This window comes from Tauraco erythrolophus, chromosome 8 (assembly GCF_009769465.1).
Source record: "Tauraco erythrolophus isolate bTauEry1 chromosome 8, bTauEry1.pri, whole genome shotgun sequence".
NCBI classification, from domain to species: domain Eukaryota; kingdom Metazoa; phylum Chordata; class Aves; order Musophagiformes; family Musophagidae; genus Tauraco; species Tauraco erythrolophus.
Window position 1 is genome coordinate 19,142,535 of NC_141472.1, and position 21,649 is coordinate 19,164,183.

The 21,649-nt window shown below is 37.5% G+C and overlaps 1 protein-coding gene across 1 annotated transcript in view; it reads right to left on the reverse strand.

Annotated features, from left to right (window-relative positions):
- Positions 1-498: 498 nt before the first annotated feature.
- The window catches only part of AGPS (alkylglycerone phosphate synthase), a 57,641-nt gene continuing 36,490 nt past the window's right edge, over positions 499-21,649 (reverse strand). Inside the window, 8 exon segments of the mRNA XM_086615775.1 lie at positions 499-797; positions 8,976-9,033; positions 10,809-10,908; positions 11,381-11,470; positions 13,193-13,254; positions 14,242-14,311; positions 15,990-16,102; positions 20,274-20,350. Of these exon segments, the coding sequence (XP_086471901.1) occupies positions 676-797; positions 8,976-9,033; positions 10,809-10,908; positions 11,381-11,470; positions 13,193-13,254; positions 14,242-14,311; positions 15,990-16,102; positions 20,274-20,350 (692 nt within the window). The 3' untranslated portion in view covers positions 499-675.

The following is a 21,649-nucleotide window of genomic DNA, read 5'->3' on the forward strand; positions in this document are numbered from 1 at the left end:
GACCTACAATTAAGATTATCCCAGCAATGCAAATACAACTCAGGACAGCTCAATCGTGCAAGATTTTCCAATGGTACTATGGTGGGAGTCTACTGAGTTTTCAGAAGTAGCTTGACTTACATTGTCTCTTTTGATCAAAGCCTACAACAGTACTTCAAGCATTTGCAGGTTGCAAGTCTGTTACATACTTAATCCTTCAGCACAGTGAAGTACTCCTTGGTGTTCTCTCATCTGTCTCCTAGCAGCTTTCCTCTAGCAAGAGGCTGGGTTGAGCAGCTGCTTCTGTAGAAAACACTGTTGTCAGTCTTTGTTGTCCTTGCAGGGGATGCTTTAGTAGGAAACATCTGGCAGTATCCAGCATTTAAAATACTGTCAGCTGTGTTGCCTAACCGAACTTGGAAAACCAAACTTGCATTTCCTGGTTGATAAGACACTGTGCCCAGCGGGTTGTTGAAGAGTCTAAGAGCATTGTAAGTAAAAATCCATAAACATTAATAGTGATGTTTACACTTTATTGGGGGGAGGGGGAACGAGGTGGCAAAAATCAACGTAAGTTACTAGTTTTTAAAGTTTAGTCTATGTTATATTTGATTACTGGGATATCAATACAACGAGAGTCAAGGAATTTCAACAGTAATTTTGAAGAAGTTTTAGTACATCATGTTGTGTAGGGTTTTATAAAAGATTTTTGTTTCCAAAGATGTTATTGGGGTCCACATATTCTTTAACAGATCTCAGCATTCCCAGGCCAACATCTGAGATGCTCTCCTTCATCCAGTGCTTCCGCAATTTGCCTACTGGAAAAACAAAAACAAAGTGTTTCAATATATGGCAGGATTCTAGGAGCCAATCAATCTTGTGACCATGAATGAATAAACACTGTGTGATAAATGCTTTTATTCAAAAATGAGAAATGTTTTGCTTTATTTGATTTATTGAGCCCACCAGACTATCAAGCTCATTAAGCTCAGCATACTCCCAGAGGAAGACTGTGTTCCACACTGTCTACTTTCTTTAGAAACTATGAAATTTAGATGAAGCTTAGGCAGAAATCACATGTTCTATTAAAATAGGGAATCAGTAGTAAGTTTTAAAAAGCCACCAAACTCATTTTAAGTAGGAAACTGAAGAGGAGATTACTAAAAAGCAGAACCCCTCACCTCGATTGCTCTACAGTAAAAACATAACTCAAAAATCAAACAAACTTAAAACAGTATTGGTTTAAATAGAAAAACATTGTTTTCTAAGGAGAAGGCTTAAAATGTAGTTTTAAATCAACAAAATACCCTATTTCATTTAAAAGCTTTTACATGGGCTGGTAATTGCACTTACCATTATGCAAGAGCTTAGCTTCCCATGTAAAAACGGATATTCACAACATGTACCAAATAGAAAGCAAAGCTGAAACACCAGCCGTTTAAGAACTCCTTTCACTAGTCTCACAATAGTCCTGTTAAATGGCCAAGTGTTCACATACTAATTAACCAAGTCATCAACTCTGATTTAACAGATCATTCAAAATAAAGGACTTCTTTTTTTCATTAAACACATTATAGCATTTAACTTGTCAGCCTGAAACACAATCCATTTGTCAGTATGATGCGATATAGTAAAGGTTTGAAAGACAGATGCTTTAAGAGTATCTGAAGCTAAATTCAAGCCATCTTTTGTGCCCTGTTCTCAGGGTAACCATCAAACTGTCATCAGAATAATAAATTACAGGGACACCTCTGGAGAACAGAGTATATTTGTTTATACCTTAAGGAATATGAGCTAGCCACAATGCCAACTGAAAAGCAAATAACATGAGAAAGAACAAAATTTGCAGTTGCTAGAAAACAACTATTAGCAGCACGCACGTCAAGAGCAAAGATTGTAACTGAAGGACAAAAGAATTTGTCATGTGGTAGGAACTGCAGTTGTATTTTGCAGCCCTGCTCAAGAGAAAAAATCCCCATCTGTAAATACATCATTACTACAATTTGACTGAGCGAGTTGATAGAGTTGAATTTTATCTAGGGATACTTTAACTATAAATTAAATTTAATATTACAAAAAATGAATCATGGCTGTGGCTTGACCATCACCTCAAGTCACTCACGCTAGCTCTTACACAAGCAGCTGAAGAACAGTCATTACCATTCTCAACTGTTATCTGTAATGTAGTTTCAGTGAATGTGTCCTGTGGTTATGGATGTAATTGTCCTGAAAAGACTGCAAACAACTGCTCCAACAAGATGGAGCACATTAGAATCACAGCAGGATGCCCAACAGCTAGCATGCCTGCCTCTTTTACACCTCCAGTAATAATGCAATTCCACAAGGAACTGAACTACTGTCTGAGCAGCACCAAACAGTCGTTGCATATTTAATGAAGTCGCTCACCAAGTGCTGGAAAACAGAAGGTGCTTGGAGTGCATCATTAGTTCTGTCAAAGTGATAATTTACACATCTATCTTGTCAAATTTTCTATGGTTTATACTTCTGCAATAATAAATCTAACATACATTTGATTAGTGAACTGGAAAAAAAAAGCTGTACTACAGTTACCAGCAGTCCTTCACAAACATGTTCAAAAGATTTTAACCCCTTGATAACATTAGGTTGAGCCTCTGCTCCTACTGTTCATGTCAGTAAGATATACATGGATTTTTCAGCTACTCAAGTTTTCCTATTAGAGTTAAAAAGTCTTGAAGCGATCTTGCTCTTAGAACTCTAAGCTGGTCCATCCGATTACATGCAAAATAGACCAAGTGAAGGAAAGGCTCCATGCAGATGAGTGCCCTGCCTGGAAAAGCAATGTTCATATTTGTTTCACTTCAGGTTAGTGCTGACCTGTAAGTATTCTGTTCCTCCTCCATAGGACAACCCAATTAGCTTCAAGGAGGAAGAAAATGCCATAGTAGTAAAAGATGCTACCATGAACATAAAAATAATTCCCAGTGGAAAAGTTGCTTACCTCCACTCTAAACCTAGCCAAAGAACAACTTTGGGCTCAAGGAAGCCTTAACTTTCCCAACAATAAAAGATCTCAGTTAAGCCTGATCTTGCCATGGACTAGAAAAAAAATGACCTGTTTCTAGCCTAGAGAAAGAACTTTTAGTTTTAGGCCTAGATGATGCCCTTTATACAGATCTTACATGAGAGTGCACGGAACCAGATTTTATCCAATTGTCTACCATTTACAGGCTCTCAGCTCAGTATACTTTTCTCAATTAAAAACTGAGATCAAATTCACCTGAGTCTATATGCTACATCGTAACATCATTAATAAGGTTCTCAAATCAGCAATCAATTTGTAGTAGCTTAACAAGTCACTACTTGTCAACTCGGCTATATACACCATTACACACACAATCCTTGTTGTCCCAACTGGAAACAAACACAGCCTTTCCTTCTTGCATTTCCTTCCTCTGAAGACACCTAATCTTGTATCTTAATTATCCAAGATGAAGTGTCACAGAATTAGTTTTCAAGTTTAAGTGGCAAGTGCCCTGTTCCTGAGGTGTGCTGAGCAGCCTAATGCCTCAAAACATTCACTGCTAGGAAGCCAGAAGTCCTCAATCTGAAGCCCAACCTATTACAGAGAGTACAAACACCCCAGAGTCTCCTTCACAGAAAGTACTCCAGACCAGAAAGCCAAGCAGCTTGTTCAGTAGCAACTCTCAAAGACTGTCCAACACCAATTTTATTTTTGCAGTATTTTCAAGTTTTATCATCATTACAGTCCATGTATGAAAGAAAAATATGTGAGCTGGATAAGTAATTTTTTTCCCCAGTTCAGCCCTTAGCTGGTTTCATTAGAAACGCTGTTCCTGCTTCCAGTGACCTTTTAATCTGGTAAGGAATAAACTACGCATTGATGAAGTGCAACCATACTCTATGCTGCTCCTGTGAAAAAAACAACCAAGCAAACACACTGATATTACATTCTCTGCCAAAAGTGACAACAGTTTCCCACGTGCACGGCTTTTCAAAGAGAAGTGCATTAGGTGGGCAGCACATACCTGCTGGCCACAAAGGCGATAAAATGAGAGCACAGCTCTCCTAGCTCATGAAACCTACCCTTGCTCATCTTTGAAAATGCATCTGGATGGCTGCAAAAAATCTGGCTGCTAAGGATGGAGGTAGCAAACAGCAGGCAGCAATTGGTTCTCTCACTTTTGGAATATGAAGTACTGGGGGTCACATGAACAGTCTTGTAAGAAAAGTTTTAGTGTAGCTGATGGATCCCAGGAATAACTCTACACCCATGCAAAACAGATTTACAGCAGTGTGTGGTCCCAGTGGAAATAGACTTTAGTGGCACTGCACATGGCCCTAGACTTCCTCTGCTCCAGCCCTTTCAACTTAATGAGACAGTTATTGCAGAACAACAGCTCTACAAAAGCAGTAACAGGTCATAAGGATGAGGTTCTTCCAGCTGTTGCACACTCTTCCTGAAGCTAGTTGCGTCTACAGAAAGCATCTCTACAATCTCGGAAATTGCTTAAGGGGTTGTTACTCTTCTAGGGAGAACTCCACAATACTGAGAAAGGTCAGTGCAATAATCTAATGCTGTAGTAGTGCTGGAGTATATTGGACCAGTGTGTCTGAAGTCTACTACTACATAATTAACACTTACCATCACTGTAACATCTGGCACATTTTCACCTGATCTCCAAACAAATTAAGTACTTTCAAGTTTGTGTTGATGAATCAGAAAGTCCTTTCATTTATCCAGTGGAAAAGGCACTGAGGATGACTATTCTATTAAGACTTTTAACAGACCAAGAAGGAAAATTGTGTTATTATATTCACATAAGGTTACTCTGTGTCTGACGAACGTCAGTTTAAACTCATTCCGATCAGTTGAGCAAGCTTTAGTTTTAAGATGAAAGTATGATCAGTCTCCAGCGCTTAACTTAAAGGAAAGATGCTTTTCTTGTGTAGAGGAGAAAAGAATGTGTTCAACTGCCTCCGTAGGGAATCCTATAATTCAGATTTTGTAGTTTGTGTAGGTTAATTACTGCAGTGTATAGCTTAATAAGCCACAGCATCTTAATGATGCCAAAGAATTACAGTGAATTGTGATGTCAAACATGCAATTGAATGCAAGGTGAGGTGTGGTGTGTTTTTTTTTCTTTTAAGGTTGGTTGTGTTGCGTTTGTTTCTTTTAGTTTTCCCGCATAAACTGCCAGGAAATTGATACTATACCTAAACCTGTGGATCCTGGGCTACATTAACCTTTATTCTAGTCAATCAGCCTAGAAAATGGAAGAAAATTACTTCTATTATGTTAAGTAGCTAAATGGTGGTATTTTCTTCAAACCCACAAGCTGATAATTGTTTCCTTAAGTAGTCAGTCTTAGTTAGAGCATTCCCTGCAAGGGAAACAATCTATCATTAATTTTTTACACTGTTCCTTAGTTTTATGTGGGTGGTTAGCTTGGTAATACAAAAGGGATCAGGCCCAAACCCAGCCAGCTCTCCTCTGATGCTGCACCCTAAAGGGGTTATAGTTGTATTTATACACCAGTCATATCTACTGATACTTCCTCAGCATGTTATTTCATGTATACAAAAAAGGATGTATTTTATGAAACAGGAATTCAAGAATGCAAGGTGTGACAAATAATACGGGTGGTTTTGGGGCTTGCCCTAAATGATCAGAAGTATCATTTATCTAAACTTAAAACTTGTATCTACAGGAAACTGTCATTCCTAATGCTGCTTTTTAAATGCTAAGTTTCTAGAAACTAACTGTGGCTTTAGCAACCCTTACTTATGTGACTCTCAAATCTACAAATACTCACTGGCCAGAAAAGCAGAAGGATCAAAGCTGTGTTCAAAGATGTACACTACCCCTTTCTAAGTGCAGGACATAGTCACAGCATGGTGAAAACTGTAATCAAGACTAAAATCTCATGTAGAAAATGAAGACGAGAAATGCAACAATTTGATATCTAACACCTGAATACCTTTTCAAAAACTTTTAAGTCACAAATTATGTCATAGCATTAGTTAAAAGAGATAAAGAAGGCATAAGAAACCGCTTCAAAGTCACACATTAAAAGCAACTGTAAAACCACTAGTAAAGCCTTTCAGCAGTTTGTTCACAACAAATTTAGAGAAGATGATCTACCACATTTAGACAAGACTGCCAGGATCATAAAAAAAATAATCTGATCGCCTCCTCTACAAAGATCAATTTCTGATGCACTGGGGAATGGCTGAGTTCCCCCTGCATAAGTGTCTATCTGATCAGCTACGTACTTTGAGTGTATTTTTATAGCAACACATGTGCCTCAGATTCTTCTCAAATGTAAGTTCTGTTCGTTACATAATCAAGAAACATCTTCGAGTGTTAAACACTAACATTAAAGTAGGAAAACCATTCCTGACACTTACCAATTAGATTTAAATATCTGAAAGTCAAGAGTGACAAAGACTTCAAAAAGAAAAGACAATTTGATTAAAAGGACAAAGTCATTTAAGTTGCAGTATCATAGAAATTATATCCAGATTTATAAAAAAAAAATATCCAGATATTCTACCCCCAAAACACAAGTAATTGTTACACTGAAAGGATAAATTAATTACACAGATGCATATGTCTGGCTTTGCTACAGCTTCTTGTGTCCATGAGAAGCTTGCTTTTAAAGCCTGGTATTGACACATTTCTGCAATTTCTTTGTTGGAATATTGCTGTTCTCACGTATTGCAAGGTGTGATCTTTATGTAATCCATTCACAAATAAAAGTTATGCTTCTTACAAGCTTTAAGTCTCAATAGCCGTTGCAGGAGGGGATCTTCTCACAGTACTGCTACCTTTAGTGAGTTTTGCCTAAAAGTTACAATATTTTTCACTAGCCTGGAGGGAAGTGAAGAGAGAAGAGATACTGAGGTTAAAATAGAATCCAAAGTAAAATCTTTCTGAAGCTACTCTTCATAAAATTGAAAGTATCATTATTTCAGTTCTCATTCAGTTCTTGTAGCTATGTGTCTACCTGCAGTTAGTACTTCACCAGATGTAAAGTAATTTAGAGCTTCACACATCTCAAACTGCCATATATGACCACTTCTTCACTCAAGGAGTGCACGAAGCTTGACTTAAACAGGCTTTGTATTTCCTATAGCCTCAAGTCCCAGACTACATCTGTTTTCTTTGATACACAAAACCAGAGTTAAAAATAGCTCCATTTATCACACTGTGATTGTAGGCAGACAAACCAGCCTGTCTGTTTCCAGATAGTGAAAACAACTGTCATTAATCACAATTACAAGACAAATTCTAAAAGAAAATACTGGTGCAATTTCTTTTACCACACACAACAGACCAGTCTTAACAGTGCTAAGAGTGACAAGACCTGAAGGTCAGGAAATAAAACTGATACTATTAGGCTCATTCTCAGCAGCACATTTACTAAGCACTGGAAAAAAATGGATCTTTAATATCGTACACAATGATCTGCCAGACAAAAGCAGAAAATATTTATTAGTATAAGAGGCAGTCATGCATACAACAGGAGCATAAGAAACCTAACAGAAAACAAGTTTTCCATATCTGTGGAGTCAGAAAGTTCAAGTGTGTAAGGGTTTGAAAATGCTACATAACAATTTTTTTTTTCTTGTTCAACATATGCTGTAAGCAAGGTTTCATATGGTGATGGCAAATACATCCAAGCATGTGACAAGCTCCAGCTGCATGTGAGTTAATGGATTAAATACTAGTCACAGTAAAATACAGCTGCCACAGCAGGGGAGAATACAATAGTACTTTCAAGGGGGCAATTCCACATCCCATATGCAAGATTTGAGCAGTCCACTATACTACCATATTAAAGATTTAATCAGAGAACAACAAGAGCATATTTAACAAAAACCACTGAAACTGTTTTTACTCATGTTATCATCACCTACACATCTTTCAATATCATGATTGCTAAAGCAGAGTCCATTTCAATTTCTATCAGAGCTAGATGCCTGAAAACAGTCCTAGCTACACGTTTCAACTCCAGGAAGTCATCAACATGTTTTAAAGTACAACTTCTCCCCTTCAGTTTGCCCCACATAGAGCTTTCTTAGAATAACAAAATTTTAAGCCATTAGATTTCCTCTTTGCTCTTATTTCTGGGGCAAAACAAAGCCCCAAGACATGGAGAGAGGAAAAATGCATTAAGTTAACCAGTTTAAAGAAGCTACCTACACAAATCAAACAGACTTCACAACAAGTCTTCTGACATCTGAGTATACAGCATTATATAGGACACATGAAATCCCAATATTTGGGAAAAGCATATGTAAAGCATCAGGTATATGAAGTATCACTTATACATTACATCAGTTCTTAAACTTAATATTAGAGCACAAAATAGCTTGCAAAGAGGCTAGTAACTCAGGACGAATAATTCCCAAACTCCAAGAGAGGAAACTGAATAATCAGAAGACAGCAGACAGCAAGCCAGTAATATCAATACTTACGTAGTATCAATCACACAAGAAATGGTAGATTGCAACATAACCCACTTTAAAGTCACTAGCTCTTTTATGCAGATGCTGTCACTAAGTGCTCTGGAATTAGGGCTAACAGCATTCACCTAGCCACAAGGGACACTAAACTGTCTTAAAACTGAAATTCTCATTCAAGGTCTTTGTAACTGAATATAAATCTACACAAGGCTCAGTAGAAGTTGCTTAAGACAAACTGATCAACTACATTTTCACGTTCTCAGTCTGTACACTTCCTACCAAAGGTCTGAAGCTGGTGCTCACAAACACACATTAAGTGCTCAAATCACTTGACATCAAGCAAACTAGGTTTAGGGACACTTCTGAAAGTCTAGAACACACGTGAGAAGTTTTCTCCCCCGCCTCCCCATCTGCAATTTCAGTTAATGCCTGTGAAATATTTTTCAAAGTTCTATTACAAACTATTTTATGTACTCATGAACATTTAGTAGTATGAAAAAGGTTAATTAGACTGACAACATTACCTCCATGGTGATGTGACAGACTTCCTCCATTGGCAAGTATTTCTTCTCTAGCAGCCCTCTAAATTGGAAAGATAAGGTATTTATTCATCAGCAAATGCACAAGATGTTTGATGTTAGTGAAATGCTCGCTGATGTAAGTTGTACTCGTTTACACAGGTACATGAAAAGTTGCAGAATTAATTAGGGTACACAACACAGGTAAATATTTTCATTCAAGTCCGCAGGTGTATTTAAGTGGGGATTTTCCAAAGAAACATTATAAAAGCCAAGACATTTAAAATGGCATCTGTTACCACAGATCTATTATTCCAGTACGGAATATTCTGGATCATTTCCTCCTTGCCAAAACTAAAGTAGTCTAGTGGCTGGGATGCTCATCTAGAAGATGGTCAAGGGCCTACTGAAAAGGAAATTGCAATAAAGAAGTTTTAAAACAGGCTCCCCAGAGTGATTCAAGATCCTTATTCAGACCAGAGTTTAGACCCAGATCTCCAAGATTCTAATCAAGGAAGTGAGGTACTTCACAAGTAGCAACTCTTTCATGGGTAAAGTTTGTGGCAGAAAACAAAGTTCAGATTTTTGTCAAGAAATATTTAAACACTTTGAAGCTCTAGAATCTTCTTTCCCATCCAGCTCTGACTAAGAAGTTAGACAGCTTAGAAAGTTGTAACAAAGAAAGCTTTCCTAAGCACAAACACTAAATGTTTTTAAAAAAAAGTGTGGGTTTTTTTTTTAGGAATAATGTATATAACCATACCTATGCAGTTAGAGACTTTTTCACTCTGCCACAGAGTGCATATACTTGGTTGGCAAACTCACTTTGTTAGATTAAATTTAGTCACCTGCAATGGAACACATGTATCCAGGTGATCACACTGCTAACTAATTCCAATAAATGGTAATATCTAAGCATTAATAAAGTTCAATTAAATAAGCACTCAAATACTACATTCTCCAATGCCCTAGATTCAACAGCACAGAAGCTTCAGAACTTGTAGATAAGACTTCACATTCACTTGCTAGGGTCAAGAGAATTTTCTAAAGAATAAAGCACGAGAAGAATGATATCCTAGTTACAAATATAGACCATTTCTTCACAGTCTTATTAGGAAATTTCTGGTGCTGATGCTTTAGCATATGAACTAAAAGGTAGAATGAAAACCAGTTTGGCCATAGTCTAAGTGTTACATCTTCAAGGTAACAAGGATATTAGTTTCCCCTAACTAGGTAATATAGTGTTTCATCAGCCAAAGAGTTAAAGCAGAGAGTTATTCTGGAGCTTTTCAGCAAAAGGTAAAGCAGCTTACAACTGGTCTAACACAGTAGACTTAGACCAGCACTTATCCAGGCCCAAAATAATAGAAGTAACCACAGCAGTTAATTCTCTGAAATAGCATGAGACACACCATCACATTCATTACTCCCTACGTGCAGTATCATTAATAAAATATTGTCTTGATAGTCTTACTGTATATTTTAAAGACTAATTGAGTATTGAGTTAAAGAAGTAGCTCTGTAAATAACTAAGAAAGCCTTGCTTCCCATGGGTTTGGTTTTGTGGTTGATAGTTTCTGCCATCCATGAACAAACTCCAGTTCAAGCTTTCCTGTACTTTAGTCTTAAGTCTTCATTTACTGATGTCTAAAATAGTCACCTTGGAGCACAACTACTTGGTGCACTACTGGAGCTGCTAATGATGAAAGCTTTACAAACAGACATTTGAGATCTTTCCTGGAAAATTCAGTTAGCTTGGCCAGTGGATTCACTGTATATTATTAGAGGACATCAGTTTCTCTCCCTCCCCCTTAACTATTGTTCTCATATACACATTACCTCAATTTGTTCATAGACATGAATAGGATCACTAATTCCTCTGTAGTTAAAGGCAAAGTAGAAGTAGACACATGCACCTGCATCATAAGTCTGTGTCACCCTGTTAAAGAAAACTGCATTAAAAACAAAACTTTACGGTATTTAAGCCAGCCCCTATGTGACATTACACAACTCATGAGGTTACTTATGAGTAAGGTTAACTTACTCACGAGGTTATCTTATTGAAAAAGATAGCATCTTTTTTTAAAATAACTTTGTATCCTTTTTCCTCATACTTCATGAGTGACTCAATGCTCTGATTGAGAGTTGAAGCTCTTAAATAAGTCATTACTCTTGTGCATATAAGCAAGAGTAAGTGTCAAGACTAATCAAATGCTACTAACCCCTTGAATTACTCACTTCTACATGTAATCAGCTTACAGGTTAAAGAGGAAAGTCAAGATTACTAGTGTTTGTAATATCATTAATAGATGCACTTTACCTACTAGCTAGCTAGTTTTAACAACCTCTTCCTTAGTTCTCTTACTAATCAAAGATTCAAGAAAAATTATTTAAGCTATTGCATGGTTTACCTGCAGGTGGAAAGAGGAGCAAACTGAACACCCTTCTCTTTGCATTCTCTTACTATTCTTTCCTTTACATTCCTACAAAGGTCCAAAACTCTGTAACAGAAAAAACACATTAAAACATAAAAAACTTAGCATATGATTTTATACAACTCCATAAAAATCCACAACTTCAGCTATCTTTTTTAAAAATTATAATCCAATAGAACAGAAGATTGCCCTCTAGAACTAGTTTTAAGTAGATCAGATGTTGTCCCAAGAATAAAACGGTCCTCATCATTATGACTTCACTAGTAGTGCTTTTTCTGTACTTCTGAATAGCAAGTTTACTCTGAAGCAGAGTATGTAATGAAAGCTCTTTCCATAACGACTAGGAGTCAAAAGTGTTCAACAGAAAATGGAGGTTACCCACTCCTGTATGCCTTCACCTACTTTCTCAGCAAAACCAGCCTCAAATGTCTGGCAAAGTAGTTGACAAATACAACTCAGAGTAGGAAGCTTGAGAACTCTAAGGCCTTGTATACTCTGCTAATAACCAGACCTTTGGTATGCTGCAAGGCTAAAACTGGAGATACTCCAGCTGTGTACTAGTCTGCCAGCTTGAAAAGTTATCGTTGTAATATGGCAGTGAGCTATTAAACTTTGTCATAAGCCATACTTGTTTTGCTTTTTTTTTTTAAATTTCCAGGGCAGACCAAGGTGCATCCAGAGTGCTGGAACAATTGAAAGAAATCACTGTTTTTCAAATAACCATTTCTTTAGTTGTATGTTCTCCCACAAAGGCCTACAGTGCTATACTATACAATTCAAATTTTTAAGACATTTTACAGATTTAAAACTACTTTGCAGATTGACAGAAGTAACACACAAGAGAAATTTATCCATTTAATGAATAAACAAGTAAAGCTAAACATTTCATTCAGCTATCTTCAGCCAGTCAGGAACAAGGTAGCTGACTGATTTATGGAAAATTACATAGTTCTTGTGAGTCAAAGTAGAAAAAGGTTTTGAAAGCACTTGCTTTGGTGAGGACAATTTCAAATATTTTCTTAAATTCTTAGATAAAAAGTCATGCTCTGCTAAAATGAAGAGGCAAATCAAATTGGTGACTAAGCAGTTAGCATACTTCAAGATCTACAAAACTAAAGTAAAATAAAGAGCAATTTGGCTTTAAAATTGTCCACAAATTTCTGCCACTCATTTAAGATACTATGCCAATCTTCAAGGCAGAGGCTGGAACTTACCATTGCCACTAAATTCAATAGCAAGCCAGCTTAAGTCATCACACTTTGCACACTTTCCACTTCTTTGCATTAAATACTGTAAAGCTTTGATTCAAATCACTTTAGATCCTCTATAAGAGGTTTCTGGCTTACCAAATGGACGAAAGCATTCAAAATGATTTAATACATTAAACTCTGTTCTGGTCAAGTGTTTCTCAACCATAGCCAACTGATAAAATAAGCTTAGCTTTATCTTGGGCAAAAGTTATCTTTTCAGTTCTTTCATTTCCCTGCATTACCAGGGAAAGAAAAAAAAATTATTTATAAGTCTTGAATTTGTTACAGTAAGCAAACCTAAGTAGAAATATTACTGAATGCTTGCCTACGTTGCATTTACAAAATCCTGATATGTAATTTACTAGCAACTTTAGCAAGAACACACAGGTGCAAGACTGAGGCACATCATCAGGGACCCTCCAATACACACACAGCCTAAATTAAATTGAGTTTCCTCATGAGCATGCATGAGTCAGGAATAATTTGAATGAAATCAAATATAAGTTTCAAGCAATTCTAAAGAATAATCACAGTTTACCTATCCCAAGGAACAGATGTCTCAAACGATTCTCCTATTACATAGTAATCCAGGCCCAGGTCCTAATAAATAGAGAAAGGAAATTATCAGTAACATTTAGCATCAACATCTGGGACTCCAGTGTATGCTACACAGCTAAAGTTGAGCAACTTTAGTTGGTTTGTATGAGAAAACAGAAAGTCTATTTAGCAAAAATATTCATCTGTCCCAGTGACATTAGTTTATAATTATGGAAATAGGGTAGCTCTTCAAAGACACAGATGACAAAAATTTTGATGTCATGGCTATAGTGAGACAACTTGTCAGACTGTCAGTATGCCTACACTAATCAAATATTTGTATCACTATAGCATCAAGCCAAAAGCTCCACTGTGCTCATCAATATAATACCTAGTAGAAACGTTTATTTGGAATGTCATTCCTATGTAAAGATAAACATTTTGCCCATTCTACATGTAGCCTGCTGAAGTGAAGGGAAATTCAGGGATTTGTCCCAACTATACAAGTGAAGTAATTCCTAGCACTCAGAACGTGCATACTATTCTGAAAAAAAAAAAATCTCTCAAACAGTAAGACTACAGTTCATAAGAACAGCTGCAGCAGTTCAAACTAAAGGTCCATTTGTCCTGGAGTTCTGATTTGAACTACAGCCATAAGCAGGTGTCCACAGCAGAGTAAGAACTGAGTGAATACAGGAGTATTTCAAGTACTCTCCCAGCCTCTGATTACATTCATCCTGTAGATTTATAAGCCTGATCTCGTTCACTTTGCAACTGCTAGTGGATTCTTCAATCTAATTTTCTCTACCCTTTATTAGAACCTATTTTCTTAACAAGCACATAAATTAATGTTTTATGGTGTTTTGCAGATGAAGTTCCATGAATAAACACTAGTCAGAAATGGCAGAGATACAACCTGGGAGAAGTCGAATGAGATCACCCAAGGCAACCTGCATTTAGATTTCAAAGAAAGCACCTTCAAAAAAAGACATCTCTGTTTTGTCATATTAATTAATGGAAGTTTTAGCAGGTAGACAAAAGGTGACTTACCCGAAGGTAAGCGATGACAAATGTCAGCATATATCCTCTCTGTCCATTATCTTCTCCTGCTGCCAAGCCACTGCAATTAACAAGAATTTAATTACTTTCCAGCAAAGTACTCACCGGTTTCCAAAAAGAATTAAAAAATAATACTTTGATTATCAAACATATGTGCAAGTTTAGCTGTCTCTAAACTGTGTTACAATAGTTGCAAATAGCAGGGTCTGGTCTTCACTAGAAATGAAGTTACTTCAGATCAGACCTTTAACTCTTGCGTTTCTTTTTCATTCCAAAACCTGAAGAGAGACGAACAATAACAAAACATTTGATGTGATCTTAAAATAAGAGTCTTCAAACATCACAAAAGAGCAGGGGAAACAGAACTAGACACAGTCTATTCTTGATGTTAATTTACAGGAATATGTGTAACTACATTTTTAAGCATGTTGGACTTGCGCGCTTGTGAGCTCACAGGTCATGAGAGCAAGACTACTGACTTAAGATCCCAAAAGCATAAGTGACATGAATGGATAAAAAAAGACACAGCACCCGTGAGGAGAACGAAGCCTTGCTTTCACTAATCTATCAAGTCAGGAGCACTACGAAAGTGTGTGTTTGTTTTGGTTTCTGAGAACAAAGTGCTATGTATCTGTAATCAGCCTTCCTAGAAATACCTATAAATCAGGGAGAGGTATATGGTGGTGGGGTGGAAATCAGACATCCTGAAGGACAGAGTTAAAGCATTTTAGACCATTAAACAGTTCAGCATTTTAGAGCAGATTAAACTATTAAACACTTAACTAATAGCCTCAACTGTGCAGCAGACAGCACTGTCTTCTAACAAACCCAACAGACAAGTTTCTCCCCCTTATCAATACACCATCTTGAAATACCAAAATACAAGGGGATTCAGTTGAAACCTTTTCTTGCTTACAACATTAAAATAACTAAAATGCTCTTTAGGATCAAGAGCACTTATTCTTATCACTGAATGTTAGCAAGCTGCTCATGTGAAATCTCAGTTTTACATGCTATTTTTAGTAGTACAATGAAAGCACAATGAAAACACAAATTTCAGAAAGAATAGCCTTGAAATGGATAAAATAATACTTATGTATATTTGAAGAGTTGAGACTAATACTAGCAAAACTTTTTTAAGAAAGTATACTCTTGACAAATCACACTTTTAATGATGGTTTTCAATCACGTTTAATCAAACCATAAGGACAGAAACTACGTGATCATTACTCAAGCTGCCACTCCAATGAATGTTGTCTGTTCCTGTGTAAGAACGTGTGGAGGACAGACATTCACTGCATTCCTTTAACTAAACACAAACTCCTCTTTCAAACAAGCTTCTTGTATTCATATGCTCACATCAATTCTGCAGATTTTGCAGATTATGATTTTGTCTTCCCCTTCTGCAGTTTCAATAGAGTCTAGTATTGCAAAACAAGTAGCTTCCATGCCTATAAGCAATAACAAGGGGTAGTTTCCATTTTAACATCAATTCTATATTTAGTCAAACACTTATTTTTCTGCAATACATAAACAGCTGAAGTTTTTCAGTAAAATCATCTATTAAGAGTTACCACAAGCCACATTTATCAAAGAGAACACTCAGTAGCTTATTGCCACTTCAAACTAGTAAACTGAGAACATATCCATACAGTAATCCCTATAAAAATATGGTAATCCTATTTTTTCCTGGACAGTTAACTCCTAGCTTCATACGAAAAGTTCTTTGAAAAGCATACCCGAACTTGGTGGCAATATCATAAACTTGCTTTTCATGCTGAAGAACCTTCTCTCTGTCACCCTCAAAGAGCAAGGTAGCTACACAAAGTACGTTGGGATCAAATCCTTTAAACTGCAAGGAGAGAAAACTTTACATTATGTCATAGCCCATGTGGTAGAATACAAGCAACAAGTTTTACTTTTCAAATATACAGCAGGAAAGATTAGGAAAAAAAATTCTTTCAAAAATTTATTCCCAAAACAATTAAGTTTTCCCTTGACAGGACAAACATTCACAAACCCACTGAAATAACAGATTATATCATCACCTTTTTTTCTCCTGTTAATAAGCAGAATAGCCATAACAGTTGTCTACCTATGCTGAAGGAGGAACAAATCTTAATGGTTTGAACAATAGGGAGGGAACATTTATACTCCATCAACTATTCCTGTATAGAAGCAGGAATATGACTTATGACCATAAACGTCGCTGCTCTCAAAACAGTTGTACCAACGTGCCACAGAAAATCTCTATGCTGGGAAAAGCACTCTAGAAGAAAAATAACTTCTCAACTTGTGGCAGGGAGCATATCCCAGTAGAAACAGGGAGGAAAACTATTAAAGGTTTAATAGTAATGCAGTCAGGCTGTCTGTATGGCTTTGTATCAGGAGTAACAGCAAGAGTCCTATCTTCACAACTGGATACAGAAAAATAAGAGTCTTACTTGTCTTCTACATACCTTTTTTTATTAATTAGCTCCAGTGAACAACCACTACTGAACAGATTTCAGAAGGAATGGAGATGAATATAAAGTTGCAATAAAGTTTAATTACTTTTTCCACAGTTAAAAAGGGTGAAAATTTGTGATTTAGAACAACATGCTCTTAATATGTATATTGACCAGCAATTAATTTTATAAAGCCTTTCCCTTTCCAGTGTCATTCATCTCTTCCAATCTCTACTCTGCTTGTGGTAACTTGTTACTTAAGCACCAAGCAAGGTTATATGAAGTTACATTAATAGTCAAGAGATTCAAATTAATCCTTTATGTGCAACAGCTATGCTGAGAAAAATCCCAGTTGGTTGCTGTTCCTTTATTTGTTTCCTAACTGAATAGATTAATTGTACTGGAAGTTAACTGAAAGTACTAGGGAGGGTCCAAAAAAACCAGCAAGGAGGCAAAGTATTTTGAGGTGGCTCACTCGTCCAGCCAATGAGCTCCAATCTGCATGGTGAGGCCCAGAGACATCCAAATTAGCATTTCTGAAAAGGATATTGCATCCTACCACCCCAACGAAACACCACCATGAAAACTACTGTGAAACAATATACCTCCCGAGGCAAAGGATCTGTCTTCTCCCTTAGTCCTACAAAAACAGCATAGCTAATGTAAATAGAAAGAAATACTTTTATTATAGTGATAAACTCCAAGGACAGAAACAAAGGTCTATTAAGATGCTATTTACAGTCCCTTCTTGTTTTAGAACCACTTGTATTTCATCTAGCATAAATCCTTTCATCTATTCTGCCATCTTTTGGCTGTAATGTTCAGGTAACACCTTACAGTTCACTTTAGGAAGCACTGGAAGAACTAGCTACAGAGTGAACCAGTAGACAAACAATACCGAGAGCATTCATGTACCAGCGAACAGTCCCAAATTACATGGAGAAGTAAACCAGAAAGACTTTGTCCTTATTCTCTTAAGCGGTATCAGTTAAACAACTACTCCATTCAATAAAAAAGATAAATGAATTGTTAGTCTGATGTGTTCAGTATTCTGATAGTTTGGTGGCAGGATTTAGGGGGGTTTGGTGTTTTTTGTTTGTTTTGTTGGTGGGTTTTTTGGGGTTTGTTTTGTGTGGGTTTTTTTTTTAAAAAACAAGGAGCAATTCACAGATGAAATAAGTTTAAGATAGATTTGAGTATCTTGATCCCAGGAACACCTGCAATATCAGTCTGAGAGTCATTAAACTCTCTACTCCTTTCTCTATTCCTACCTCCCATCCCAGCTGGGAGCTTCTCTGAAGTAGCAGTTGCTTATATGCACTCACCAGGGAACTAAGCCCTGACATAAGAGCTCCAGATTAGTCACCAACCTGGAATCTCTGCATCAGTATTACATAGCATTTCTGTTATTTCTCCACATGTTCTTTTTTCTGCTGCAGAGCTGGAAAAATTGGAATTGGCATACAACACCCCTTGGTGATACAACATCCCCGGTGATGCTTGTTACCAACTACAGGAACAGTAGATATTGCCAACTAGGATTGTTTCAAACTGACAGCAATCTTGTTACCAAAATGTTTACTACTTGAGATATTCCTGCACTGCAGAAGATCAGGGAGGGAAGGCAAAATAATTTTTGGGCTCTCTCTAAACTTAATTGGTATTGCCTAGCAAAAGAAATACTAAGACACATGGCATTTTCTACTTCAGTAGCATAAGAAAAAGCAGCAGAACCAACACTAGCCACTGTCTCTCAAGTAAACGCACTCCTTGAAGACACTCAATATTACCAGATCAGAACAGGATGTTTACCTCCTCCTATCTAACAGTTACCTAAATCCAGCATGATGTGATTTCCTACATTTGAATATCCATGTTTGCAGGAACTCTAGTCAGCTAATTTAGAAGAAAAAGAAGAATCAGTCACAAGGCAAATTATTGGAAACACATGGTTTTGATGGATGGACCACTCGGTGGATAAGGAATTGGCTGGATGGTCGCACTCAAAGACTTGTGGTCAACAGTTCAATGTCCCAGTGGAGGCCAGTGATGAGTGGTGTTCCTCAGGGGTCAGTACTGGGACCAGTGCTATTTAACATCTTTGTTGGTGACAGGGACAGTGGGATCGAGTGCACCCTCAGCAAGTTTGCAGATGACACCAAGTTGCGTGGTGTTGTGGACACGCTGGAGGGAAGGGATGTCATCCAGAGGGACCTTGACAGGCTGGAGAGGTGGGCCTGTGAGAACCTCATGAAGTTCAACAAGGCCAAGTGCAAGGTCCTGCACGTGGGTCGGGGCAAGCACAAGCACAAGTACAGGCTGGGCGGAGAATGGATTGAGAGCAGCCCTGAGGAAAAGGACTTGGGAGTGCTGGTGGATGAGAAGCTCAACATGAGCCGGCAATGTGCGCTGGCAGCCCAGAAACCAAATCATATCCTGGGCTGCATCAAAAGTAGCGGAGCCAGCAGGTCGAGGGAGGTGATTCTGCCCCTCTACTCTGCTCTTGTGAGACCCCACCTGGAATACTGCCTTCAGCTCTGGAGTCCCCAGCACAAGATGGACATGGAGCTGCTGACGTGGGTCCTGAGGAGGGCCATGAGGATGATCAGAGGGCTGGAGCACCTCTGCTATGAAGACAGGCTGAGAGAGTTGGGACTGTTCAGCCTGGAGAAGAGAAGGCTCCGGGGTGATCTTACTGCAGCCTTCCAGTACTTAAAGGGGGCCTACAGGAAAGCTGGACAGGGACTTTTTACAAGGGCATGTAGTAAGGGGCAATGGATTTAAACTGAAAGAGGGCAGATTTAGATTAGACATAAGGAAGAAATTTCTCACTCAGAGGGTGGTGAGGCAGTGGAACAGGTTACCCAGAGAAGTTGTAGATACCCCATCCCTGGAAGTGTTCAAGGCCAGGTTGGATGAGGCTTTGGGCAACCTGGTGTAGTGGAGGGTGTCCCTACCCATGGCAGGGGGGTTGGAACTAGATGATCTTTGAGGTCCCTTCCAACCCTAACCATTCTATGATTCTATTTAATATAAAAGCCTAGGTGAAATAATTTTAGCACCAGATAATTCTGGATTAAAAAGGGTATTCATTCGGATGAATTCTAGAAAAACAAAAATACAATTTATATGGGCAATTCAAGACAAATATCTTGAGGTTCTCCCGAAATTCTAGTCCACTGTAACAACAGAGGAGATTATTCCTTAACAAAATCTGGGAAGAAGAAAAGATACTGAAGTGTTATAGCCTCACTCGATCAGCATTAACTGATGATCGGCAGTCTGCAAGCTAGATAAATTGGTTCCAGTCTTGCTCTGCCACCAACTCGGTTAGACACGGCACATTAATCTCATCTATAGATATGACCAGTGAGAACAGCTCCCATGGAATAACTTGTCAAACAGATAATCTCATTTTGGATTAAACCACCTTGAGAATCTCAAGTTAGAACTGATACTACAATGTAGGATCTGTTACACTCAAACTCAGCTGCATTAGAGACAGTATACAAAAGAAAATCTGAAATTTTATGAATAGCATGCAACTTCCGAACGGTATTAAGCCCCAAAAGTTACCTTCGTGATGTAGAATTTTTTCAGTCCATCCAAAAATGATGTAAAAATGGAAGCAACTTGTGGTTTAAGGGCATGACCTTTGGCAAAGAGTGGAAAAAGGTGTGTTAAGGCAAACAGTGCTCTTAAAATTCCTACTTCAATGGGCAAATAAAAAAAATAGCTTGGTAGTCAGACCTGTAAGAATCACTTGGAGCACTTTTGATTATTATAATTAAAGAGACTTCTCTCTAATAATTTGGAAGACTATTTAAGAAAAGGTTTTCATTACTTTTTTAAAAAAGGCATACATACAACTATGCACAGATATTTCATTTGACACTAAGGCTGACCTAGTTTATGTCTTCACAAGTACACAGCACATGGAAAGTTTTAAGAGAACACTTCATTAGTTTTTAAACTACAAAACTAAGCAAAATCAGTGACCTTTTTTAAAGTTATGCCAAACCACTGAAACCAATAGCCAAAACAGTGCAAGTTAGGAATTACGCAATTTTTTCCTTAACAGTATGCTATTTGTGCAAAATTTTCTACATAAAGCTAGTAATTGCTTCCTTAATCACATATGGGGAACTAGAATTACCAGGATATATAAATGGTGTCTTGGAGTCTGTTAAATTAACATCTCTGCCTCAGGACTGGGTTTAATGGAGATGAAAGTATTTTACTGTTTGTTCCATTGTTTTCAGTCACAAGCAACTTCTGAACTCCCATTACTGCTTCACTTTTAACAGTCTTGCATCTGGCCTACATGCTGTGAGCCCAATTCATAAAAAAAGTTATGCACCGTTCACATAATACTTCCTTCTGAAATACTTCACAAAGTATTTCCTCCTGAGTAAAGTATGAACTTTGGCAATTGGTTTCCTTCCCTCTTCAGTAAAGAGGGACTCTCCCTGCAAATACAAACAACCCCAAGGAGTACACCTCCAAGCACACAAAAAAGCACTAGATAACAAAAGGACACGAATTTATTAAACCACAATCTGTAAAAGATATTGGACTTGCCTCTCTCCCACCCAAACAATTCATTGCCACATCAGAATATTTAAAAAAAAAACCCTGCTACTTCTAAAGAATCTGTATAAGATGTGATGCTTTTATGACATTTAAAGGAATCAACCAACTTACCTTCAAAGTAAGGTGCCTGCATTCTGATTACTTTTTTTTTTTCCACATTCAACTTCTCATTAGTACTCTTAGCAATAAAGTTTCAAATACTACACTGCAAAACTATCACCTCTGCTCCTTTACTGCAAAATAAAGGAAATGCCTCCAGAATTTCTAACTCTCCAGTAGACTATACGCCAAGAATGGAAAGGTAGATGTATTTATATGCAGAGTGTGGCTCTTTACTGACTGTTGTAGTTGACACTGTT